This window comes from Populus euphratica, unplaced genomic scaffold (genome assembly GCF_000495115.2).
Source record: "Populus euphratica unplaced genomic scaffold, PopEup_1.0 scaffold188.1, whole genome shotgun sequence".
In the NCBI taxonomy this organism is placed as follows: Eukaryota; Viridiplantae; Streptophyta; class Magnoliopsida; order Malpighiales; family Salicaceae; genus Populus; species Populus euphratica.
Window position 1 is genome coordinate 654,725 of NW_011499966.1, and position 27,787 is coordinate 682,511.

Here is a 27,787-nt window from a genome sequence, read left to right on the forward strand (position 1 = left end):
TAATAAAATAGAAATATCATCAAACCATAATCAACAAAGAAAAAAAAACAATATAGTTTATTATAACTTTAGGAAAAAAGAGACTAGCTAATGTGGTTCGACAATATACTTTTCACTTTTGCCGAAATGAATTTTATCTGAAGTATGATTTGGAATAAGCAATAGCTAAAAATATCACGTTTATATTAAAAAATAATAATAATAATTAAAGACATTTCACCATTCTAGACCCATCCCTAACCTAGAAAACTAGGGTTTGATCATCATAACAAATTCTTCATAATAGCTAATAAAATAGAAATATCATCAAACCATAATCAACAAAGAAAAAAAAAAACAATACAGTTTATTTTAAGTTTGACAAATTAAAAATACTAATACCTTTCTTTTGTCTAAAATTTTTAAAAATCAATTAGAATCCTTAATAACAATAATATTTAGATGGTAACTCTCTTATCAAATCAAAAATCTTCCACAATGCTCAAAAGGGATCGTTGCAGCGTCATGCCCCAACAAGGAGAGGAGGGCCGACCGTTTAGTTCAACTCTAAAGCTAAATGAAGGATTAATAAAACAAATAACCAGTGACAGGATTTTATTTAAATCACGTATAAACTTAAAATTGTAATCATAGCTGTAATCGAAGTGATTCTGCGAAAAGACGACAGGAAGTCGGAACATTCCCAAAGCATCGTATTTATCATGAGTGGAAAAAGAATATCTATCTGGTGGATTACTAATATTTTAAGACATCAATCCGAAGATATTACAATTGGGTTGCTGAAATCCAACAAAGACGAATGACAGAAATGGACCAAACCCAACTAATACGCAAGACCTTGAAATAATAGCACCAAGCCAACTGACACACTAGACCTCCCTCTTCGTCTTGAGAACCGAAAAACAAAAAAAAAAAAGCAGCTATTGTCAACACGTTGGGCAACACCACATTAGATAGACAGACCTGTATATCAATCAATTTATGGACCATCGTAAAGTCCAAAACTCATCCATTCCCTACCATAGATTCTGCCAATGGTAAGCCAAAATTTTCATTCTCGAGAGATGCTTTCTATCGCCGAAGCTTTCAGCTTGTAAAATCCAGGAAAATCAACTTCGATGTTCCTCATGATGTTGTTGATGTCCCATTTGCAGTCTGTTTAGCTACATAAATCTGCTTCGTTTTTGAAGAGGGGTAGTTCTTTTCTGTACCCAAAGAATGATTCCTTCCATGGTATGCCACTCTACGATGAGACCATTCACCTCCGGAACTATTCTTCTGAGAGCCTCCACCTCCACCTCCACCTCCACCTCCACGCTGATTATTATTCCCAGAGTTATTGTAATGCTTGGCAGATTTATTCTTCTGGTGAAAAGGCTGTGTCTTCAAAGCAGAGCTGGAGTTCTTGCCACTACCATTGCTAACACTGCCATTCTGCATAACATCTGTCTTGCCAGCCTCTGGTATAGTGCTTGCCACAATGCTGTGAGTTGAAGCCCCTATGCTGGTGGCACTGGAGTCTACCAACCCTAGTTCATCTGGTAACTGGCTGACAGTAGCATCAGTTGTTGTAGGGAAGTTCCGTCTATTGTCAGAAGGAGCAGGTGTTTGAGACTCAGAGAACCTGTTGGCAGCTAATGGTTTGTCAACAGGAAGGGTATGGTTAAACTGAGATGGAAGCACACCTTCTGCTTGTTGCAATGGCATTGACACAGGTAGAGATTGAAGAGGGGATGGAGGAACATGAGGCCAGCGAGCTTGGACTGACATGTCAGGAGATGACTGGGCAAAACAATTTAATCAAAATGTTAGGTTATGTTAATAAAACAGCAAGATAACACGATAAGCAAATATGGAAGAAACCATTAATCAACCTTCAAACAATTGATGTCAACCAATTTTGGTACCAACCAAGTTATTCAAATATCCTAAATGTGTAACAGAGAGCTTCCATTTGATTAGACAGTTTTTGGCAAAAAGAAAAGGAAAAGAATAGGTAGTAAACCATCATTTTGGCAACCAAATAGTTCTAGGCTTCCACTCCATAGATCAAATGTCTACCTGGAAAGGAGAAACATCAAACATAGCCATGGGCGGGGCCATTGACAAAAGTGGAGAACCAGGGGCAAGATGCTGGATAGTAGGCATGTTGGTTGGGTTGTGCTGTGCGGAAACCATATTCATGTCCCCTTCAACACCCATGGCAGAAGATGCAGGGTGATGCTTCCAATCAGGCTGTTTTCCTGATGGGATATATGTGGTACCCATATAACTCAAGCCAACTTGTCCAAACTGTCCCACTGGTGCAAAATGATTGTAGACAACCATGTGAGGTGGACCTTGAACCCCTGGGATGCTCCCAGGTGGACTAATGAAAGGGCCAGTGAAACCAGCTGGAGGACCATAGAATGAGTCTACACCAGAATGCTGTTGCCAGGCCGCCGGTGGACCAGAAACTGATGCTTTACTTTTCTGGGACTGTGATTGAGTAGAGGCTGATTCATCATGTGGCCCAAAAGCAAAGATAGGTCCTCCCAACATGGGATTCATCTCATAGAAGGGAAAATGAGAAGGTGGAGCTCCAGGGACATGCGAAAGCATCTGACTTGCAGAATTCTGTGGACTTGGCAAGGATGGCCATAAGGAAATTGGAGTCTCCACTGAAAGGTCAGCCGGAAGAGTCACAGTAAGAGACTCTTCAGCTCTTGATTGACTTGCTAATTGCTGATCAGAAGCACCTGCCAAATATTATAAAAGAGAGCTCTAATACAGCTTTTTTTAAAAAAAATACTCTTAAATAGAAACAGATATACAAGGCTCCCAACAAATGTTGCAGGGAAAAAACAAAATCAGTACCCGCTGATATGCTATCAAGATCAGCACTTCCAAAATTTTTGGAGTCTGAACCAGAGACAGGGCTTGCACCCAGCACATTCCCACCAATCTCATCACTACTAATGGCTGCAACAGCAACAGCTGAAGCAGCTGCTTCTGCTTCTGCTTCACAATCTTCCAAGTGAGAAAAAGATTCATTGGAGTGTTTCTCTTTTTCAAAGAAAAGAGAGCGGTCATTTTCAGCTGGAGAGAGATTATGAGAAATATGAATGTCCGATCGACATGGACCACGGGGGCCAATCCCATGGATAACTGAGAGGCTGTTAGAAGGAAGAATTGAAGGAGATGTAACAGCACCTGAATATAAAGGAACAGCAAAACTTTCAAAATAAGGCTAATAGTAATTCTAAGATCATACACAAGAAAGTAAATGCCCACCGAATTGAATTTTCTCCCCTGCAAGCAATGAATTAATTGGACTAACAGCAGAAGAAAACGACTTGTCCTTGCTCGAAAGGGATGATGATGGCAAGCTGGGCTCACTAACTGAGTTAGTTGGATCACCAACAGATGAATGCAAATCAAATTGCACAGGCTTCATAGCCTCATCGAGTTGAGTCTGTGTTAGTGCCATAACCTATCAGATACAATTGATCAATTTCAGTTATCAATTGCAGATTTACCAAATGGTCACAGATGATTAATAACAATGAAATCATTGCAAAAATATGAAAAGAGGCATCAAAACAATTATTTAAGAGAAAAACTAGATTATGGACCTTCAAACTGTAATACAAAACCCACTTGAAACAATCAAACAATTTTTTTCAACTTGATTATTCTAATGACCTAGCAGCACCTTTTTTGCAGTTTATCTGCATGGTCGACACTAAAAGATAGATCTATTTGCCTATCAACAGAAGTTTCTCTACCAAAATCTAGAAAAACTTCACTAGTGAGAGTTGAAATTGATATCGGCAGACAATGCTGCACATCTTTAATGGCACTAGATCTCCCTGGTGATGTAAAATGCTTTGATGGCACATCATATGTCAGAGCTTTGCAGAGAGAATAGTATGCAGTTAGAAAACAGTACTAATAAAACAAGACAGGAGCCCATATGTGCTTCCACTAAAATGGTGGAGCATGCTGAAATGTGGTCTCAAATGGAGGAAAGAAGTAGAGCTAAAAAAGATTGCTTTAGTTTAATCTGAGAAAGAAAAACAGCAAAAAATGAATGGAAGGTTTACTAGAAGTTTCCCTGTTGGATTCACCAAAATGTTCCTTTCAAACTAGGTGAGAGTGAGACTTCCAGGGTAAAGAGGCAAACTGATGCAGCCTAGGGATTTAAGCAACAGCAGGTTTGTAATTTCAGTGAACTTCCTGCAAAGAGATTTTTCTAGCTATATAGGAAATATAAAGTATCTTCTAATTAGGACTATTTAAGTTTCTCTTTCTTAGTTAAAATAGGAATATTTATATTTTTTATTTATCAGTCCAAATCTGATTAGGATTGGAATAACTCAAGCATGCATGCATATATATATATATGCTTGTAGTGTTTCAGTTAGTATATGATGAAATTATCATGAATACAACACACTTTGGTTTGTTATTGATAGTGGGGTCCTGTCATTGTGTTAGAATCTATTACTGTGAAGCTAGTAGTTTTCTACCTTTATTTTATATTAACTTTCAGACCTTTGTTTTCAGTTTCTAAACCCCTAGATCCTACACGCTAACCCTATAAGCTACCATCTTCAACCTTTCTCTACAATTGTCCTGTTTTGTAAGCATTTTAAAGCAAAGATAAGCACAGGATCTTCCAAATTAACATATTTTCCTCTGAACTTTCCGCCCACTCTCTTTGCACAAACAAGCAAAAAAAATTAAATGGAAATTTTATTATCCTCCTTTCTATCTCACCCCCTTCCTTTCCTTCTTCAAAAATAAAAAAAAAAAGAGTCGCATTGATTCTAAGGGCTTGAAGACGATCAAATCTGTAGGGCTGGACAGATGCTAAAATCATCAAGCCAGACCTTGAAATAAGGATGATTTTTTGCAGTAAACTCTGCACCAAACTTCAAAAGAGATTAGAATGACCCAGAAACCCAAAATCGATGAATGAAACATAAAAAGAAACGGCCACTACACTAAAGAGGAACAACTTCAAGTAATCACCAAGACTTCCATCATGTATTTCCAGTGAAATTAAAGGATTTGTATTCATGCAAAATGATATAGACCCACCCCATGAGTAACATTAAAATATCATGGCACTTTGACCGCTGTAATTGGCAAAATGATGGTAAGAGCTGTTGACCATACCTGTTGGTTAATTCTTGAACTAACCCAAGAGCGCAAAGATGTTTGGGCAGTTTCCAAAACATTGTTCTTGCCATCAAAAATTAAACCCGGAGCAAGGTTCTTTCCACCACCAGAAACAACAGTCAAGGAGCTTGTCTGGAAGGACCTGCAGAAGAACATATGAGACTTACAAGTCTGTATATATATGTTTGGCTACATAAAATTCTTGAAAGAGTATATACTTGACAGCCTGAGCATCAGTTTTCATAGCAGGAGTTCCAATTGGAGGCAATGGTTGGGACACTATGGGTGCATTGAATCCAGCTGAGACTTCAACACTTGCCAAGCCATTCCCCTGAGGAGCCACAAAATCAGAGCAAATGCTGTTTGATGCCTCTCCACCAACTGGTGCATAATTGTTATTTGAGATGGAAGACACAGTAACGCTTTGCAAATAAGAACGAGGTTTCCGTGCCATCTAATATCAACAAACTGAAGTAATTAAGCAACAAGTTTTTAATGCAACAAATGCTAATTCAAAGTAAAACTGCAATAGAACCTTTGAAACTCTAGACTTTGCCTTGATTTCTTTTTCTCTCTGTTCTCGTCGATCATTCAGCATTTGCCTCTTTGACCTCACCTCAATGAAATCATCATCATCGCTAGGTGCTTCTATGCCAGGTTGCTCAAATACACGCACGATTCCACTTTGCAAAGGAGCATCTACATCCTCCCCGGAGTGAGAGATGTTCTGGATCTTTCTCAAAGATTCTTTTCCAGCTCCCTTTTCAACCCTGCTTAGAGAATCTATCTCCCGTGAACTTACTGGCCTTGAAATTGAGCCCTCTGATTCAAATGTCTGTTTTGGTTGTCTATTTGCAACAACCATCCTCCTAGACGCGCTTCTTGCTCCAGCACGCCCATTACTGATTTTAGACTTGTCATCAACCTCTGGTCCAGGAGATTGTTTCCTATCAGAATTTTCCCGAACTCGAAATTCAGTTCGCAGACGTCGAGGTTTCCTCTGAAATCCACTAGAATCTGAGCGAGAAACTTCAGAAGCCTGAAATGATGATCTTGAGCCAGAATTTTTTGCTGTGAAGGCATACCTTCTCCCTCTCCCACCTGATATTAGGCCTGGACCCTTTGAAACTCCTAAATATTTTTCTTTGGAAGCTGATAGAGATGATAGTTCACCAGTTTGAGGCTGGCCTTCCAATTCTTGAGTAGGTACATTTTTTAAATTCTTCACAAATGAATTTTCTCCTTGAAAACTTGATTCAGTGCTAGAATTGCTATCACCACTGCGAGAACGATCTCCTTTTCCCTGGAGTATTTTTATAGTGCTACCAGATCTTTCTCTCAGTGGCAATGAATTTCCTTCTTTCGCAGCCATATGAGATAGATCTAAGTGTCGTGGGAGAAGGCCTTGTTGGTTATCCATTGAAATTGATGAAACATCAGCTTTCACAGTGTCTTGACCAGGTTGAATAGGTACAGCACCTCCAACATTCTGATTGAAAGGAAAATTACTTGGATTACTGGGCCGGACCAAGGACATTGACTGAGGATTCAAAGGCAAAACCCCCTGTGAAATGGGAGGTGTATACCTCAGCTGACCAAACTGAAACAGAGGAGGCTGTGATGGGTGCATGTGAGTGAGGGATGGGCCAACTGGGGGATGGAGATGAAGAGGCATCTGTATAGAACCAATCTGTATGGCTGGAACTGGTGAAGGTATCAGAGAAGGACCAGAAAATAGCCCAAACTGAAGCTTAACAGGTACCTCTGGCAGATTACTAACAGACAGAATACTAGACATGACAGTCTGACCAGATGAAGATTGGATTTGGGGCTGAATGGACAAACCATGACTAGTAGAAGCATCACAAGGATCCTTAAGCTCAGGTGATGCTGAAGTTTGAGAAGCATTTTTGGATTGAATTGCCATGTCTTGAATTGCCTTCTCTGTTTCTTGGAAGATTCTTGAAGAATTATCGACATTCACTTGAGCAGAACCATCCACTTGAAGGGTTTGCCCATCACTGCACATTGTATCAATAGATCCCTGTTCTTCTGAAGGTTGTGGTATCACAAATTTGGTTTCTTCATTCCTTGAACTTCTTTCAAACCCATCATTGGGCATCCCAACCTCAACACCCTCATTGAAGCCCAAGACCAAGTTGTCAATCATGTCAGGTGCACCTTTATCCTCTAAATGCATGTCTTCAAAATCTTGAGTCAGGTTAATATTTTCATCTTCTCCATCATGCACTTCATCTTCTTCCTCATAGCCATCTTCATCCTCATCATATTCTTCTTGCTCCTGCAACTGTATCATCATATCTTATTTTTTGGATAAATCAAAGGTGAGTAATTAAAAAGGAACAGTCAGTAATCCAGATGTTCAAGTGACAAAAGCCAGCTACAATGGGAAAATACAAGAGATCTTAGGCTGTTCCTAAAACCAAATAAAAAACAGCCAAAACAAGAAGCAGAAAGGCAATGTACATACTGACTAACAGCAAGATGATGGACAGTGGCAAATTCAGGAAAAATTATTAAAGCAACATTCACACAACAGTCTATCCAAGATTCAGTAACCCATAAATTAAAAACTTGAGGCAAAAATCTTTTAGACATGGATGCGTATCCAATAAGTTGGAGATTGAAGCATCAACATTTAACAAGCTAGAACTACAGGTCACAAGGTGAGATTGCAAAACAAGCAGAACCACAGAAACAAAAACAAGCCCTTCTTGTTAATGCCCGTGCCATTGCATGTTCCATTGAAACCCACCCCCACCCCCGCCCTCTACTCCCAAAAAGAATCTTTATTTGAATTACCATAACTCAGCACAAAAAAGATTGGTAAAGTAACAAGAACCACATAGCAAGGTCATGAGCTCATTCAGTCCAACCACAACAATCACATTAACTTCCTTAGGCAGCAATTTTATGTAACAAAACCTATCACTCCAGAGACTGGTTTATTGCAAGATCTTAAGCAAACAAAATTAAGTATAAATAGAATCAACAAAAATAATACCTCTGGACCCAAAAACAAAAACTATGGCAACAAACTCAAGCAAAACTTATCAAGGAAGGACTTCCAAAGAAAATCTCAAACAATACTAGTTTATTTTTGGAAAATATACCAGCAACTGTTCATCGTCCTCAACAGCCCATTCCTCATCGTCCCCATTGGAGATAATACTTGAGCCACTCATCATATTCTCTTTCTCAGCTTCAGTATGCAAGGCTGCAGATTCATTTTCTGGACCCAACAAGGCAACATCTTTGCCTTCACCAGCTGATAACATTGGAGAATCTCCAGATTCATCCAAATCATCATGAGAAAGATGAACCGGAGAATCAGGGGGGCTTGAAACAGAGAGTGAAGACTGTGAGTCACACCTTGTGTTCCTATTCAGTGAAGACTGTGAGTCACACCTTGTGTTCCTGTTCAGTTTCTGCACCTCAGTCTCGGTATTCTCTTGCTGCGAAATTATTTCAGCTCGTCCAAGGTTCTGTTGATAACTGCTATCATACCTTGGCTGCATGGTAGATTCATTTCTAGCTCCATGATTGTACCGCATCTCATTCTCTGGAAAGGTTGAGGGACCAGGACGTTCATTCTCACCTCTATAAGGGTTTCTGTGCAATGAAGCCATAGATGGAGGGGGTAGAACACGAGGCTGCCTCATGGGATACCGTGACCTCCCAAATGAATAGAGCCCATCTGCCTCGTGGTTTTGATACATTCTTTCATGGTATTGAGGATAAGGATTGCCCTGACTAAGACCATGCCCCCATGCACTGTCAGCAAAGTTCTCTTGAAGCTCAGGTTCAATCTCTGAGTTTCTACAAAAATAATCTCCATCCCCAGAAATATTCCACCTTTGACTTCTAATTTGTTGACTAAGATCATCCACATGAGGATCAGTAATCCTTCCTTTATGATAAGGCCTAGAGGACATTAATCCAGGTCCTCCATAGAACTCTTTCCTAGAAAATGCTCTCCCTCCAACAGATGCATCTCGCCTAGGACTAGGGTGACCATTCTCCTGATCTTGTGGAACATATGCTGCACTGTTCTCATTGTCAAATACATCTCTCTTCCATGAATTCACAGGTTTTCCTCTATCTAAAAAAGCTGAAGAGCCATCTCTAGAAAAGTGAGGCCTGGAACCCATCTCAAATGATCTAGTCACTACTGAGGAATCAGACGATACTGAAGCTGTGATGCTCTCCACCATCCTTTCACTTTCTTCCCAATCACCAACATCTATCGCCCTGGAAACATCTTTTTCTGTCACCATCCCTGTCATTTTCTCATCTGCAACACCAGAAGAAATGTCATTGCCACTCTTTTCTGCTTCAGCCTGCCTCTTCGCAATTTTTTTTTCCAATTCTAAAAGTTTCTGCCTAGCACCTTGTTTCCTCCTCTCCTCCTCCATAAACATTCTCTGTTTCTCCTCCTCTCTAGCTATCCTATGTTCTTCTGCCCTTCGGATGGCTTCCAGTCGCTCTTGTTCAGCTCTCCATTCAGCTTCTTTAGCTTCTTCTTCCAACCTTCTCTGCCTTTCTTCTTGTTCCCTAGCTAGCCTCATTCTCTCCTCTTCTTCTCTACGAGCTAACTCCATAACCCTTTCTTGCTCTTCAACTACCCGCTGCCGTTCCAGTTCCTGCATCTTCTGAACTCTCTCAAGTTCAGCCTCAAATGACTCCCGAACAGGATCATGGAAATCAGTTTGCTTAAGCATATCCTTCTTCTTCTTAACCAAACTGATAAGCCCCCCGGAGAAGGGATCCCGTCCATCAAAACCAGAAGTTCCAAAATCCTTCATGAAAGGGTCCTCTAGATAAGGTTTTTCACTCTTTGAAAAGGGGCGTTTCTCCTTACCAAAATTCAGTATGGGGTCATTAACTGAAAGCCCTTTACCACCCACAGAAAATGATGACTTGGCAACTGAGTTATTCTGGTACGAATCACCCCTGAATCTGTTGTATTGTTCACTTCCATAACGTTCTCGAGTATTCCGTTCAGGCCCCCGACTGCCAAAAGAATCGATAGTATTACTCCAGGGCTGTCTCCCTCCTTGCCCATAACCCACATCCCTACTTTCAGCATTGTCCTGAGAACTGTCCCGGAAAGCCGAAGGGATGTACTTATTCTCCTTGACTGTTTCTCTGTTCAGACTAGGTGGTCTTACACCAATACTGTTTCTTTCATTTCCAGCCTCTTGGGTAGGGAGTCTATCTTTTGTAAGAGGTGAAGAAACTCTCCATGAGTTTCCTTCCCTTCCCTCTCTGCTGAGTGTTCTGACATCTCTTCCATAAGTGTCAACCTTAGTGACTTCACTGGAAAAAATCTTTCCAGCTTCATTGTCACGCTGTCCTCGCCTGTCAAAAAGATTGTGAGCTGGTTTCTGTGGTAAAACACTTGGTCTTGGAAAATCAAAATCCCTCTCCCAGTAAGCCTCATTCTTTGAAAAACCATAATCTTTCCCCCTGTCAGTCAAACCATGCCCTGTGTCCCGCTCATCATCTGCCCAATCTGACCTAGGATTCAACCGAACTAATGGCAAAGGACCCAACAAGTACTCTTGCTGTTTCCGCTCTTTCTCGGATATAACAGAACGACCCAGACCCAAACGTCGGTTGTCACCACCATACTCATCCAATCCATTACCCAAATTATTCCTTGTCTGCATCTGGGGACGCATATCAACGACCCTACTTAAACTAGATCCATCCCTCTGCTCATTACCTAACTCCTCACTCAACACCTGCTTCTGTTTCTGACTCAAACCATCCTTCTGCTTCTTTTCCGGCCCCGACACAGCAGGCAAAGTTGCCTTCAATGAAGGAAAATCCTCACCCTTCAAAACCACAGCTTTCTCCACCACTGAATAACTCCATCGACCGCCAGAAGCAGCATCTGGACCCACTGACCTCACAGAAGGTGGCATATACACACTACCACTGCTCGCTTTATTAACCCCATTACCCACATTACCCCCTCCCAGATCACCACCACTGTAATTATTTACATTATCAACTCCATTATTATTACCACTAACATCCAACCCTTCTTTCTCCTGCACAGCAATTGCAGCAGGTTTACTCCACCCCATACCAGCAGAACTAGGCCGAGGCCCATTTCCAGGACCACCACTACCATGCCCGCCACCAGATCCCAATGAATCAAACCTTTCATGCTCTTTACGCAAGGATGGCAAATTCAAGGGGGGTGGAACAGAAAGTTTTGGCCCAGCAGCTTTTTGCGAGCTACGTGGCCTTGAAAGCACCACCATTCCTCCTCCACCTCCTCCTCCAGACCCACCAGGCCGCCCCCGACCCTGCCCATAATTATACTGATTATTATGGTGATATTGCTGTTGCTGGCCATAAGATTTATTCAAATTCACAGATACAAACTTAGACCCGACTCCAGGATTGGCCATTTCACGGTCCGGCCCAGGATTACAAGGAGGATTCTGATTCAGATCCCCGCCAAAGCATCAAATACAAAAAAACAACAAAACCCTAACCCTAAAGAGTTCCTCTTCTTTATTCCAATTGAAGCAGATCTCACAGTATCAATTCAAAAATTAGACTCCGCAAAATCAAACCCTAGAGAGTGAATCGATAGTCTCTGTAATCCTGATCGAGTAAGGACAATTAAACACAATTAGTGAAATTAATCAGCTACCAACAACAATAACGATCTCAGTGTAATTAGGGTTTGAAGAAATGGGAGTAGCTGTAGGATAAGGGGATTACCTCCAGGGGCGTAAGTTAGAAACGGCTAGGATATCGTGCGCCGCGGGAGCCAAGAGGTAGAGAGAAGTTTTTTCTTAAAAGTGAAGACTACTGTGAGGCAGAGAGAGAGAGAGAGAGACAGCAACCGAGAGAAGACAGAAATGAACTGAAGCAGTGCACCCGGGAGTGAAATTAAGGAAAGTGTTTTTTTTTATAATTATTAGTTATATGTTTTGTCCTTTTATAGCTGGTTAATTTATGTTTGTGTCTGCGTTATTTGTGTCTTTTTATGTCTTAGCGGACTTAAGTTCAGTTCTTTGCATCCTAGTCCCTGTAGCGGCAACCGGTGCCTTTCTTGGCTCCTATCAAGCTAAACAAACAAGAGTTGCTTTCCTCGTTCTTCTTTCTCCTGAATTTTGCTGCTTTCTATCTTCCCTACTTTTGTTGTCATTATCATACTGCTTTTAACTTTCTTCTATTGCTATTCTTTTCCATAAAAAAAATGTTTTTTTATTAAATTGGATGATGATCTTGATACTAATATAAGTAATTTGTTATACTACTAATAAATGTGTGATGATGAGAATGGTTTTGGTCATGAGAAGAGAAGATAGATGATGATTATCTAGTTATAGTAATAGTTATTATTTGATGCAATATATCTTTCTTCTCGTTATGAATTCCAAAACTCTGTATTCTCGGCTCCTAACCCTTCTTCTACCTCAATATTATTATATTTTATAATTAGTATTGTGGTTGTAGTTATTTTTTAAATAATTTTTTATATTAAAATAAATATTAATAATTTTTTATTTTTTAAATATTATTTTTAACATCACCACATTAAAATGATTTGAAAACACTAAAAATATATTAATTTGAAATAAATAAAAAATAAAAAAATTTAATTTTTTTCTAAAACACTTTTAAAATATAAAAACAAATAGGTTCATAGACTTATTATTGTGTGGATTTTCATAGTGCTTCTCTTTTTCATCACAAAACTTTATTTTTATTTCTCTATTGTAGAATCAAATTGAAAGTCAACTTAAAATTTAAGTTAATTTATTACGAAATGATAAAATTAAAAGATAAGGTACTAAAAGGAAAAATATGAGAAAATTGGTGGCTTTTTCAATCTTTTTGTGAATTTTTTATTGTAATTCTTATACTTTTCAAATTATAAATATTAGGTTGCTCTAATTTTTAATTTTTTAAAAAGAAAATCATTTTTCTCAAAAACTTTATATTATTTATTTTTCAATCCATGGTTTAAGAGATGAGAAAAAAAGTTATCATATTTGGTGATAGAGAAAAAATCATTATTAACATCGATTTTGTCTACCAAAATAGTTGATTTTATTGTCAATGGATTTCATTTTATAAGAAGAATCCCACTTATATATTTTTTTTCACCTTCAAATTGTCTAAAAAAACATATTTGAGCATGGAAAGATTTTTTTTATTTTAGGTTAATTTTAGGTTTTTATATGATTTTTTGAAGCCATGGATGAGTTTATTAAGATATATATAAAGTATGTTCTAAGTATTTTGGCTAAAAACAATTGGTTGAAAGTTGATTTTTTGAGTAAATAATACATAAAGCTAATTTTTCAGCAACCTTTTAATCATCAGAAACCATGCCAATAGACAACATGTTGTCCTTTAATATTTAGAAAATGGGACAAACGATGCATCTACTACTCCTATTATTAGCCAAAAAAATAGTTCGGCTTGCGGGTCAAGCCTTTTTCATGGGCAACCCAACACCCTTAGCCTGTTTATTTTTTTATTTAATTAAAAAAATAAATTATTTCATTATTTCTTTATTTTTTAAAGGTTTTTTATTTTACTTGAAAAAGAAATCTCTTTTTGTTATTAAATATTAAAAAAATTAGAGTTTTTTTTTTATTTCAGTCCTACATGCAACCTCTATTTTAATTTTTAATTGTATTTGATATTAAAAGTCTCATGCACCTTATTGATGTATAATTATATGAAAAATAATTTTGGGAATAATTTTTTTTAAATCCAACAGAGTGCATTACCTAAATTATAAGTTTGTTAAGTTAACCTTGATTAACTCAGATTTTTTTATATTTTTTTAAATTGAATATTTTAATTTCCTATTTGATATTCAACTTTTTTTTTATTTACTGTTACAAAAAAGGCATTAAAAAAACTTGTATATTGATTTTTTTGTTGAAAAAATATATATACCCACAATGAGGCTAAGGTAAAATATGTTGCTATGTTGTGTTATCAATAAGTTTTTGATGATCATGTCATTTAAACATGTTTATATACTCTAAACAAATTGATTTTTTTATCTTATTCACTAATCTCTTATAGGTTGTCCTTATATTTTTCAATTCAAATGGCTTATAGTAGTGGATAGTGTCTAATATGTAATGAGTAACTTTTTTTTTCTTCATAATCCCCTTCCATCAAAATCTTGAGGTATCCTTAAAATACATCTAAGAAATATAGAAGTTTATGTACTAATCTATTTTTAGAAGAAAGTTATCCTTCAACCATACTTCGTTAAGTCAATAAAGTTTTTGTATATTCTTTATTTATAATTAACTTTCTTTATCAAAACCACATCTTCTAACTAGTTTTGATATCCCCTACCTCGATAAATATCACCATCAACAACTTCTCTAGTTTCTTCCCTTTTTTTTGTAATGAATAATTTTTTTCTTTTATTTCATTAGTCAACATCCACTTTTCATACTTAAGATATGTTTGGCATTATAGCCATAACATTGTTTGCTCAAAATTTAAGTTTTTTACTTAAAATTATTTTTTTAATATTTTTAAACTATTGTGCTTATATCAAAAATAAATTTTAAAAAATAAAAAAAATATTACTTTAATATATTTGAGCAAAAAACGCTTTAAAATACAACATTCACCACACTCCCGAACAAAAACTTACTTTATAGGTTATTACCTCGAGTGGAATGCTAGGCATTGCCATAAGGATCTCATCCAAATATATTGGTGTTTACTTTAAGAAAACGTCATTATCTTGTCAATCCAACCTTGTCCTAACCATAATACACTTCATTAGTTTTGCTTTACTCAATAAAATCTTAATCAGTTCTTCTAGTGGAATGGGTCTAATGTCATTTTTTTTACCAAGAATATTAATCGATATATGATATGATCAACAAATTGATGTCTTCTTCTAAGTAAAGGAGTGTTGAAGTAATAAATAACCTGACAAGACTAGGGTCGAACCACAGGGAGGTTAACTATATAAATTATAAACAACAATAACAATAAATTAAAAAAGACTTTAAGATGTAAGATTAATGTGAGGATTAAACAATGATAAAAATAAATGTTAAAATTAGAGAATCCACTAATAGTATTTCAAACAAGTATAGTATAAAATTTTTTTATTACTCAACTATAAACCGCACATAAATGAGGTTCCAATCAGATTATAAATTGTTAACATGATTATATCAATTATCTTATTCGAATAATGTTAATACTTGTAAATGTTGTCAGGCATTTATAATTATAACTTATGTTAATAACAAATCAAATTTATTTCATAGCACAGTGTAAGTTATACTATTATCTCATTAATTCGATAATGATAGTTTGATGCGTATAATGATGAAAATAGAATTCAACACTGGTTAATGAGAATATACTAAGTTTGGAAACTAATATAAGTTTGAGGAGTTTGCATAATAATTAAAGAAATTAGTTTTGCTTGTGTAGTTAGTACATGTTAGCAACTACGATGATGCAAATATTTATTATGATTTTTGTGATCTTGTATGTGAACATGTGTGTGTGTTTCAAGTATTTTTTTTTCCTTTAAGGTCTTAGTACCCATAAGTGTCATTGGGTTATCTAGCCTTCTATGTAGGAGGGATTCTTGTATTTCCTAGAACAATTTACATGTATGTAATTTAGAAATTATAGAAACCTTATTAATGTATAAAAATAAATTATGTATTATTATATTCATTGATAAAATTATTGGAAGGTGAATAGAAACTATCTTGATGTTATGTGTGCGGGGGTGTAATTTACATCATTTTCATTAATGTTGTGAGGAACATTGGTAAATCATGATTTAAAAACCTAGGATGTTACAACCATAGCCTAAAGCCTAACTCATTCCTTTATTTTTGTAATCTCAACTTCAAATCCATCTCTTACTTTAGCATAAGTATTTTAACTAAAAAAAACACACTTTACTATTAAAAAATGAGAAGATAAGAGCACTAAAATATATCTCCAAAAGTTTAATGAAAAAAATGTTCACCATGGAAAAGCTATTGGAACCCATTTCCATATAAACTTTGATTAGTGGAGTTTACCACTATTTTTTACAGGAAATTTTATATACTCTCCCTAACATTATCCTCTTTAATGTGAATAAGTAATGAAAAATTATATTATAGTAGAAGAATTCAGTATGACCAAATAATAAAACTTTAGTTTTCAATCATGTATAACAACTAATGTCATCAATATCTTACCAGGTATCTAAGAAAAGTACCAAGAAAAACATTTACAATTATATGACATTGTATAAGCTTTTAACAATGTCTTTGAACACCATATATAACGAGGTGCTAATTGCTATCAAAGGAAAAAAGTTTATACATTATACTCTTCCTATGAAAAGCACTGAAAACATAGGAAACCCTTACAAGTTATGCCTTATTCACCATAACCATGGGCATGACACTAAGAAATTCCATACCTTAAAAAAAGATATAAAAAGATTAATGGTTAGAGGTTTTCTAAAGAAATATATGAAGAAAGAGATGAAACCTGAACAAAAAAAGAATGAAGTTTGCATATTTTATAATAAGATGTCTAAGATCATATAATGTTTAAACATTGTATCTCCTTATACGCAAAAAATGTTTTAAAATTTTTAATTAAAAAAAAACATTAGTGTTTCTCTTGTATTTTCACGAAAGTCTCCATGTCTTCAATGAAAAGTTTTTACATCTCCAATGAAAAGTCTTTATGAAAATCTTTATATCTCTATCAAAAGTTTCCAATGACTTAAATGAGAATATTTATGTTTATGACAAAATTCCATTAAAATGTCTCCACCACTTATGAAAAATATTCTTTAAGTATATAACTCATGCTTAACGACACAAAAATCTATAATATCGCGAACAAATTTAAAGACTTAAAAGAGCAAATTATGATGTAAAATAACTTTTTTTAAAAAAAAATAGTTATTTGAGCCTGCCTAAAGGGCTAGGAAATGATCCATGCATTTTGTTTCTCTGTTGTAGCCATGTAAAATATGTAATTCTCCTCCCAAAGATTTATAATGAACATTTATCAACCAATTAATATGGATATATAATGCCCAATAATAATAATAATAAAGAGATCCAATGACTAAGAATAGAAGAAAAGGAAATGAGTTCACACAAAAGACAAAAGGATAGAGAGATAATAAAAAAAAGAAAAAAGAAAAAACAAAGTGCCATGGTTACACCGAAACTCCAATGATGACATCTTTAATATCGCTAAAAGAATCTTGATGAGAAGAATCTATAGACACATTAGAAGGCTGTTATTAGAGGTTAAAGTTAGTCACACTTGCCCAAACAACCTTGCAAACCCTCCTCTTACCTCAAGCTAATTAATGTTATCTTAACATATTTTTATGCATTTTTTCAAGTTCATGAGTCACACATACAATATTTTTTATGCCACTTTTCTATGCTAATGATTATTTTTTGCATTGTCATTAGCTAAGATCTCTGCCAATAGCGCATAAAGCACAACAATCCAAGGTTGTCACTAACATCTCCATCTTTAATGAGCATAACACATACTAACTTTTCAGGAAAACATTTTGCTTCTCTATAAGGTAAGTTTAAAGACCGGGTATATAAATACAACTAGTTACCAAGTAAGAAAGTGAGCTTATTCTTAACTACACATGCTATAAATTACAAGAGATAAGTCCTGAAAATACAGACTAAAACAATCTTTTCCATGCTAGACACAAGATCTCTCTCTTCGGCTCCATTTGTTTGCAGGAAAGTTGTTTCCCTTTGGAAAATGAATTTCGAAAAAAGTGAATTTCGAGAAAGTGAATTCCGGGGAAAATAAATTTCTGAAAAGTAAATTATTTTCCGATGTTTGGTAGTGTTATGAAAAATGAACTAGAAAACACTTTCTAGTGTTTGGTTATGTTATGAAAAATGAATTGGAAAATAATTTATTAATGTTTTATTTTTCTCAAGTTTATTAAAATAATGAGGAACAAATCTTACAAATTAAAAAGTTGAATAATAATGAAATTGAAAAAACAATTCATAAATTATCTCAAATAAAATAAATAATAATCAAAATAATATAAACAAACACAAGAAAGTTTGGAAAGTGTTTTTCTAGAAATCATTTTCTAAAAAACAAACATAGTTAAAAAGGAAAACACTTTCCTGAAAACCAAGCCAAATTTTTCTTTGACTGAAAAGTATTTTCTGTTGACCAGAAAGTGTTTTTCGTTGACTGAAAAGTGTTTTCCGTTGATCAACTTTCCTGATGGTAAACAAACACAGGAAAATTTGGAAAGTAATTTCCCGAAAACTATTTTTTAAGAAACAAACATGGCCTTCATATTTCATATACACACTTATCTTGCACTTCCAATTATGGATTTATTTTATAGAAAACCTTGTGGAATCACAGTAAAGCCCAATCACTTTGTCAACTTAGAATGTAAAAATAAAAAGCTTTATTCTTGTCCAAAGTTTTTCACAACTCCTTTAAGGTTTGTTTTTTTAATTTTAATTTGATTTGATCACATTTAAGTTAATTTTTTAGTTTTTTACTAAAAAATTGAACCAAATTGATTTTTTTAGTAAAAAATATTTAACAAAACTAATAAACTATTCAATTCAATTAATTTCATATTCGAGTAATTTACTATATCTTTTGTACAATTACAAAGTAATAAAGTTTACATAAGATATTAGTATTTTAAGAATATATTTGGAAATGCAGTGTTTTAAAATTTAATTTGTTTTGCATAAAATATTTTTTTATTTTTTTAAATTATTTTAATGTACTGATGAAAAAAATAATTTTTAAAAATAAAAAATAATTTTAATATATTTTTAAATAAAAAATATTTTAAATCATCAGTATTATAATTTCAAACATGCAATCAATCAACCGCGACTCTTTTAGATAAAAACAGAAAAAAACAATTGGTGTGCACCCCGAAATATGTCAAAATGCACTTTGAAAACTTTCAAGAAAAGAAAAGAAAACACTATTAATAGTAACAACACCGGTGATGCTAGACAGCTAGAGCATTCCGTAATCAAAGGGTTTCCTTTAACAAATCCAATAAAAGTATCAAGGGTATAGTAGTAAAATAAACAGAAAATAAATATGAAAAAAATATTCACATTATTTTTCATGGTTTACCAGCGATAACACTTTATTCTTATACTTTTTAAAATTACAATCAAAATAATTTTTTAAATTTAAATTAAATAATTATCATATATATATATATATGATAATTATTTAATTTAAATTTAAAAAATTATTTTGTACACATACATATATAAATTATATCTTTGAACTTTGATTTGATATTTTATACGTGTATATATTAACTTTTTATGTTAAATCCTCAAAATTAATCAGATCTTTTGTTTCTTAAAGTAAAAGGAATAAAAAGAAAAATAAAACCCTAATAACTCTCTTATTAATTAATCAATAATCAAGGCGGAGGAGCAGGCGGCAGTTGTTGCGGCGATGAAGGAGGAGAAATTTACCGCATGGTGGTTCGATTCAACTATGTGGCTGTTTCAATAGCGGAAATCCTGGCCACATAGCTAGGGATTGAAAGAATAAAAGCTGTAAGAATTACAATTACAATAATAATAACAATCGCAGGCAGCGGTGGGGAATTTGGTTGCTTTAAGTTGTAAAAGTCAAGCGACTGCAATTGAGATGGGTTTGGGAATTGGCCCAGAAAAATTGTTGTCTAACAACATTTTTCCAAATGGGTCTCTTAATAATTTCCTTTTCACCACAGAAGAATAGTCAGGAAGATTGTTGAATTGGGAGAAGAGGTTTAACATTGCCCTTGGAACTGCAAGAGGAAGCACAAAAATAAGGGTGTTCAATAACCTCTAATGCATCTCAAAACGACGCAGTATTAAGGGAATAGACATTATAATAGAAGGGAGGGTAAGGGGTCTCCAGAGTGAAAAAAAAGTGAGAGAATTAACAGAAGAAAGAAACGAGAGATGGCAGTAACGGATGCAATTGAAGAACCATCCCCTTCTTCTAATTTCAGGTACTCCTTTAATTTTCTTTTACGTAACAATTTATATATTATTCACTAACAAATCAAAAATGAAATCTAATCATCAATATCGTTTCAGCCAACCACCACAGCGTCACTTCTACGTGACTGTCGTCGACAGGCTCCACTTCAAAATGGTCTCTCTTCCTTCTTTCCTCTTCTTTTCTTTTCATCATTTCAATTCCATATTTACTCTCTCAAGATCACCCGCAGGAGACGTTGGTCCATTTATTAGGAGTTGCTGCCCGCCGCCCTGCCCTACCCATTGTGGTTTGTTGCACTTCTCGCGATCAACTCGACGCCGTCTGCTCCGCCGTCTCCAACCTCCCCTTCATTTCTCTTGCCTCTCTGGTACCTGACAGTATTTAAATTACTAATTTATTGTTATTACTTGTTGTTGTTGTTGCTGCTGCAATTGGGTTATAAATCATTAACATTATTTATCGTTATATGCTATTGGCAGTACAGTGACCTAGCTGAATCGGACCGAAATGTAATTTTAGAGGAATTTAGGAAAGCAACAGTGAGGTGGAGCCAAATTGTAAATGCTGGTCAATCAGGTGGCGGCGGCAGCGGTGGTGAAACTGGAAATAATAATGATGAAAGTAGTACTAACAATAATAATACTAAATCACATATGATAGTTGTAACAGATGCCTGCCTTCCGCTTCTTGCACTGGGCGAAGCGCCGGTTTCCGCTCGTGTTCTGATTAATTATGAATTGCCATCAAAGGTGTTATTTTGCTGTTCCCCTTTTATTTATTTGTTTATTTGTTTGTGCATTTAGGAATTAAATGAGTACTTCAATTGTTGGTGCATTTGTTTGTATGTGTGATTTTTTAAATGCTTAAATTTCAAGCATTGTCAACTTCTTGGGCCAATTTAATTTTGAATTTGGCAATGTTGTTAAGCTTTAAAATAGGGCTTAAGGTTTCTTTCCAGAATGCTGAAAACTCTAAACTAGTCAGCAAGATTTCAATTATTTGGACTGTGTTTTATGTGATCAGGAGTTCAAGTCTTTCAAGTTATGATTATCTTTTTGGCTGAAGTGGATTGTCATTGCACTACATGCAACGTGTGCATGCTTTCCCTTTGGTCTCCTCGCCTTTGGAGGTCTTAACAGAAGCATGACCCCAGTCTTCTGGTTTAAGCTCTCTTTTTCTCTATTTTGGGAGAGGGGTGGCTTACAAATGGTGGGTCGAGCCCAGTTTTGGGACCAATAAATCCTAGCCATTATTGATCAAAGCATTTAGTAATGTGAGTGCATGCGTGCTAAATTAGATTTTGATGTACAGCGTGCTAAATTAGATTTTGATGTATACATGCCTCTTTTTGTTTTGCTGAACGATTCGGAATTTCATATTCTAGTAGTAGTTTTATGTGGGTGCATGCACATTATTTATAATTGACAAATAACCAAGAGATTCATGGAGAGCTTCTGATCACTGTTTTTCTGTTTGCTTACTTGCAGGAAACATATTTGAGACGCATGGCCACTTGCTTGGCTGCAGGTTATTTCTCAAAACTTATAGCGCCTTGTTTTTCATGTTTTTGCATTTCATGACAACTTGACAAGTATGTGAAAACATGCGCAGATGGGATTGTAATCAATGTAGTTGTTGGTGGAGAAGTGATAACTCTTAAAAACATTGAAGAAAGCAGCAGCCTTGTCATAGCTGAAATGCCCATAAATGTGAGTTTGTTGCATGTTCCATGTTCTCTTATTAATGAGTTTGAAATAATATCAGGTTAGGAAATGAGTTTTAACAAGTAATCTAAAGGTCCAAATGATGTCACATGAAGCAAGTTCATTTAAATTGACCTGCCTGGATTTGGATTTATTCTTTTTTTCATTTTCCCCGTCTGAACTCTGAATTATGGAGCTGTTGTCTACCTTTATTCTTTGGGCATGTCATTAACTTGAATATGGCATGTTGCAGATTTCTGAGATTTTATGAAGATAGTCGATTTTCTGCAAAGCCAAAAGAAAAAAAAAAAGCGGGGGCTTGATCTCTTGAGTCAGATTATCTGTGAGTAGTGCAACAATATTGAAGCTTTATCTCCATGTTTACATATTTTCTTAATATTATATTTAAGCTTATTTTATTTTTATTATTTTACTAGTAGTTATCCAATGGTAATCTGCATGATTATTTGGCAGCCAAAACAGAGGAATGAAAAGAAAAATTGATTAAAAAAGATGCATCTTTTTATTTAAGAAATAAAACTCGAATTGCAATGAAATTTTTGTCACAGCAAAGTTATTTTGATTGATCCTTGCTTTCTTGGTTGAAGAAATAAATATTAGACTTTGTCATCAGAAATCTAATATTTAAGAGATCCATAGCCCCCAAAATCCCATCAAGGGGTCTTGCATTCATGGTTGAAGCTTCTTCTTTGTTTTTCTCTTGGCTTCTTCGACAATGTTTTCTTCCAACTACGGAGAATACTGATTCAATGACATGGAATAGAATTTGGTAGGCGTGAAACACATAAGCGACACTACGAAACCCTCGCCCTTATGCATTAGCGTATTTTCTTCTTTTTCCCTGAACATATATTATTCCTTTTTCCTCAAGACACAGAAACGCTTTTGAAGCAGTTGCCCTGCTTGAAATGGATACCTAGTTAATATTTTCAGGGAGCGATATGATAAAGAGGGAGGAGATATGAATGGAAGCAACTTTAGTGAACGACAACATGACAAACGTAGTGGTATGCTTTCTACTACAGATTTGAGAAATAAAGAACTTAGCCCCAGGTAGGTCTCGGACCAGCTCCATGTAGCCGTGCCATTGGTAATGACACTGTTTCTAGAAGATGAAAAATTAAAGAAACGATAATTAATAGTAAAAGGAAAAGGTTTCTGCAATTGTGGTTCCGCTTCGGTTCTGGAAATGATATCCTTATTACAAAAAAAGGGAATTATTTACTACCACATTTAGTTAGAATCATTAAGCCTAGGGAGTTTCAGATTATTTTGTGCCCTTTTAAGAGCAGATAATTAGATTAGATTGGATTTAATTCCTTGATATATCTAAAACTATGTATATGATGCGTTGAACTCTGTCATTGTCGTGGGATTTTGAGATTAAAGTTTTGACTAGAGCTCTGTTCTCTATCACATTTCGAGGTATATTACTCAGTTTGGCAAAATTCGACTTGCTGTCTTCAAGTTTGCTAATCATGAACTTTGCTGAGAAAGTATTTTGGCATGGGTTCATATTAACAAATACTTAAAATATTGTTGCCACTTATCAAGGAAGAAATCACCGATAGTGATTTGTTTTTTTTAGTCCATTTTTTTATTACACCCTTATATAGCCAATTAAAGCATGTTTATTAAGGAAGGACAATCTTCAAAGATAGGAGACTAAAATGAAAGAGGCAAAAAAAGATGTTTCTAACCTTGGGGCTAAACATCCAGTTTGGTTTTTTAATTTTTTAAATTATTACCTATTTTGGCAAAATTTAATTTTGATTCTAAATTTTATTTTCTGGTTGCTAATTTGAGAGATGAGAATGAAAGTATTGGTTAAAACTAATTTCGACCATGAAAATGGGTGGTATTGATGTTAATGAGTTTTTTTTTTATAAGAAAAGTTTATATAAGATGTCCCTCCTAAACTTGTTTAAAATGTTATATTTGAACTAAAAAAAATTGGTTTCAGATTGATTGTGAGTTTTAAAGTCAATTTTTAGGTTGTTAGAGGTTATTATGTTTTACAAGGCGTTTAAGGTGGGGGTTTTTTTTTTTTTCTTCTCATGTTGAAATATAGTTGGAAATGGACTTCTCTTCGTCTAAAACATATTGGCTTAATTTTCTAGTGACTTGAGGTAGCCTAAATTGGGAAATGCAGGCGACATGTTGCATGCTACTTTTTTCAAAGCATTAAAGCGCGGACTACAGGATGACTTGTCACCCACCCTTTAAGAAAAAATAAAAATGCTTAGGTTCGTGGGTTGCTTTAGTTCTGTGTGTTTAGATTTTTTTGCTCTTTTTTTATATAATTTTTATACATTATAATTGCATTTTTTTTTAAAAAAATTTATCACTTAATATTTTATTGATTATTAATTGGGAAACATAATTTGTTTCAGTTTGATTTTTTTTTCCCAATCACTTTGATATTTTATTGGTTTTTAATTTTATAAATGTCTATTTTAGATAAAAAGTTATAAAAATAAATTGTGGAACTCAATTGAGTCCATGGCTCAAGTCATAAGTTTGACTGGTTAACATTTGTTGGGGAAGAACTGGGCTTGATAATTTTTTCTTTGTTGCATAAATAGTTTTTTGATTTCTTTAATAAAATATATGCATAAAGTTTTTGAATTCCATTTGAGATTTTTTTATGTACAAATACACATCATAAAAGTCTGTATATACACTGTTTTTTTTTTAAAAAACATTCAACTTGTAGCGAAGCACAAGTCAAATAATTAGTGTATTCATTTGATGCTTTTTTAATTCAAAATGCACTTTTACAAAACTACTTGCATTACATTATTAAAGATTGAATTTGGCATAAAACTTAACCAATGTTCTCGGTCTTCACCTATTGCGTAATAAGATAGATTTGGATGAACATGCTTACAAAAAAACAATAATGTACAAGGAGACGATGCTCATGCTCATGCTCCAGAATCCAGTATGCTAGGAAACCTAGTTTTTTGAGCATTTGAATTATAGGTGATCACATTCATGTTAATCTTTTATTCTCTAGAAGCGAAGCCTTAAAAGGTTAGTGATGGAGATTTGGATTTCTGCAAAACTGTCTTTTTTATGGGATTTTATAACCTTTTAATGATTAAGTCAGTAAGTGAAGAGTTGTAATAAATAAATATTAAATTCTAAGAATAAAAATGTTTGTTCTTAGTTTATGTATCATAAATACTGAGAATATGTTATAAGAGAATGGAGATTTTGAACCATTTACCTAAGTTGTTTAGAAAATATTTATAACCTTTGTATTTTGAACTTCTTTTTTGTTCGAGTGTCTTTTTTTATCCCTCTCATTCAGATGGGGATGAAGTCCTTTACATCAACATCAATGTTCATTTAAGTGTCTTTTTACACGACATTAATATTGATGAGAATACCATGTGCCTATAGAAAAACAGTTCTATATCATCTCGTATACAACATTAATGTTGATTAGATCAACTCTTATAATTAATATTAATATTGGTAAACATATATTCAGCTCTTAAATGACTTTTTACATAGTTAGGGTGTAGACAAATAATGACCCTAATTCTTTATTTTGTATGTTTGGATCTAGGGCAACCCTAAACCAAATGATGTCGAGTCTAGCATTCTTTTAGGCCTGAAGGCACTTGGACTAAGTGCGTAGCTGAGTTTAAGAGAGTTGTGTCTAATATTTTGCTAGATCCACATGTGTTTACGTTTGGCTTGTAGCTGAGCTCATGGGAGTTGTGTATGACATCTTGTCAAACTCATGTGCTTTTGGGTCTGGCTCGTAACCGAGTCTAAAGGAAATAGGTTTAGCATCTTATCAGGCACACATGTGCTTGTGCTTGACATGTAGCTAAGCTCAATGAAATCAAGTATGACATCTTGCCAGTCCCACATGCTTTTTGGCCTGCCATGTAGCTGAGCCTAAGAGAGTTGGATTTGACATCTTGTTAGATCCATATGTGTTTGTGCCTAACATATAGCCAATCCCAAACAAAATGGGTCTGATATTTTGCTCGACCATTTTTCCATATGTTTTGATTTCTGTTGAGCTTTTATGATAAGCTATTCTTCTTTTAACCCCTCTATTTATATAGGCCTTTTAAATAAATATATTTTAGCATAAAATACATCGATCCATCACAAGGTGATGAGAAATTCATTCAAATTAGGCTAGCAATATGCATTTGCCTATTTGTGTAATTAACGTGATTAAGTTGTCCTTTATTATAATCGAAATTTAATTATATTTCACTTTCCTATTTGTGTTGATATGCATTGCAATCCTATGATTTCTTTGCTCTATTCAACGAAGGGTAGTTTTGCTCTTTATATTTTCTCCTTAATTAAAGGTTGCAACTATTAGGAAAAAGCTTGGAATCTGATTTAACATATTCACTGATAAAGTTATTGTAATGGTTATTTTTCAGAAGAAAATAAATCAAGTTATAAAACTTAGCTTGGGTGGGGATTGGGCGGGTCAATTGGTGTTGACTCAGGTCCATCTAAAATGACATCATTTTAAAGTATTTCTTTTTTAAAAAATAAATGAAGTTGTTTTAGGAATTTTATTTTAAAATTCAAATTGGGTCTCACTCGGGTAGATTGGGTTGCGGTTTGATTGTCCATGTCAATTGAGTCTGAGTTAATTTTCAACCCGGTTTGACATACCCAGGCTAAGTCTTGAATTAGCGAGTCATTGGTTTGATCCATCATAGTTGAGTTTTGTAACACCAATATAAACATCCAAGATATCAGGCCTTGGTTTAAGCTAATTTACATCATAGTTTTTTCTAGCTACTTAGCTAGCACTTCAAATAGGTAAATTTTTTATTTTTTAAACACAAAAACATGAATATGTGTGTTTTTAGAGTTTTTTAACATCAAGAAAAAAATTAATCATGAATCGAAAAGTTGATAAATCAAGAGTTATTTGTATTAATAAATAAATAAAAAATTATTCATGTCAGGAAACACAAAAATAAATAAATTCAATGATAAAAAAAGACTAAATTGAAAAATTAAAAGGTAAAAGTAAATTAAGATATTTTCACTTACAATATGGGTTATATAGCTCGATCGTGTTTAATAATTTTATTTATTAAAATTATTTTTTATTTAGTCAAATGATAATAAAAATAAACATGCATATAAAAGTGATTGAATTAAATTCATGAAATTTTTTTTTTGTAGGGTTCATAAAAAGAATACCTCCTAATATTAGAACAAAATGTTATAATTCTATTAAAAAACTAAGAAAAAATTAAACAATATTTGACCATGAACTAAACTAGAAAGTTGAGAAATAGATATAAATTAACATATTTGATCTTAAAATATGAATTCTGGACTTAATTATTTTTAATAACTTTATTTCTTAAAACTATTTTTTTTAATTTAATCGAAAGAAAAAGAACAAGTACATGAAAACAATTAAATAAAATCAAAGATAAATAAAATGTTATGTAGGGTTGCAATAAAAGAACACTTACTAGTACAAAAAAAAAAGCATTTTCATTCATAAACTAAGTAAAAAAAAAACGATAATTTATTAAAAACATCATTAATTATTATTTAATTTATTTAATCTTAATTAAAATTGAATAACTACTAGGTTCCATATATATATATATATATTAATCTATTTTAATTAATTTACATTTTCTAAAATAAATTAAAGCCTTCTTAGCCTAAGACCTAACTTGTCTAGCCCTTTAATAGAAAATGCCATGCATGCATGTATAGTATTTTATTTTTAATTTTTTGTTAGGAATGGGGATGACTTTATGTCATTCACAAAATAACAAAATAATAGCAAAAAACAACTTATTGTTTGT

General features: G+C 34.1%; 2 protein-coding genes across 5 annotated transcripts; one reads left to right on the plus strand and one right to left on the minus strand.

The window, feature by feature from the left end:
- Positions 1–650: 650 nt before the first annotated feature.
- Positions 651–12,085, minus strand: LOC105138979 (uncharacterized). 3 transcript variants are annotated; one of them, XM_011045252.1, is made up of 10 exons: positions 11,932–12,085; positions 8,596–11,811; positions 8,301–8,559; positions 5,702–7,474; positions 5,385–5,620; positions 5,164–5,308; positions 3,274–3,472; positions 2,855–3,192; positions 2,062–2,739; positions 651–1,782 (listed from the first exon to the last, which is right to left on the minus strand). In XM_011045252.1, exons 2-10 carry the CDS (start codon positions 11,610–11,612, stop codon positions 1,126–1,128), a joined length of 7,302 nt encoding a protein of 2,433 aa, XP_011043554.1. In that variant the 5' UTR covers positions 11,613–11,811; positions 11,932–12,085; the 3' UTR covers positions 651–1,125. The 3 variants fall into 3 exon arrangements, with proteins under 3 accessions (XP_011043554.1, XP_011043553.1, XP_011043552.1); XM_011045251.1 differs by having other exon boundaries at positions 2,062–2,738; positions 2,857–3,192; positions 8,301–11,811; XM_011045250.1 differs by having other exon boundaries at positions 8,301–12,085.
- A 7,517-nt stretch (positions 12,086–19,602) lies between these two features.
- LOC105138980 (initiation factor 4A-like protein) lies at positions 19,603–22,386 on the plus strand. Of its 2 annotated transcripts, none has more exons than XM_011045255.1 (7): positions 19,603–20,242; positions 20,331–20,388; positions 20,487–20,602; positions 20,720–20,984; positions 21,723–21,762; positions 21,847–21,944; positions 22,192–22,386. In XM_011045255.1, the coding sequence occupies exons 1-7, from the start codon at positions 20,193–20,195 to the stop codon at positions 22,207–22,209; spliced, it is 645 nt and encodes a 214-aa protein (XP_011043557.1). In that variant the 5' UTR covers positions 19,603–20,192; the 3' UTR covers positions 22,210–22,386. The 2 variants fall into 2 exon arrangements, with proteins under 2 accessions (XP_011043557.1, XP_011043556.1); XM_011045254.1 differs by having other exon boundaries at positions 19,611–20,242; positions 20,465–20,602; positions 20,715–20,984.
- The last annotated feature ends 5,401 nt before the right edge of the window (positions 22,387–27,787 follow it).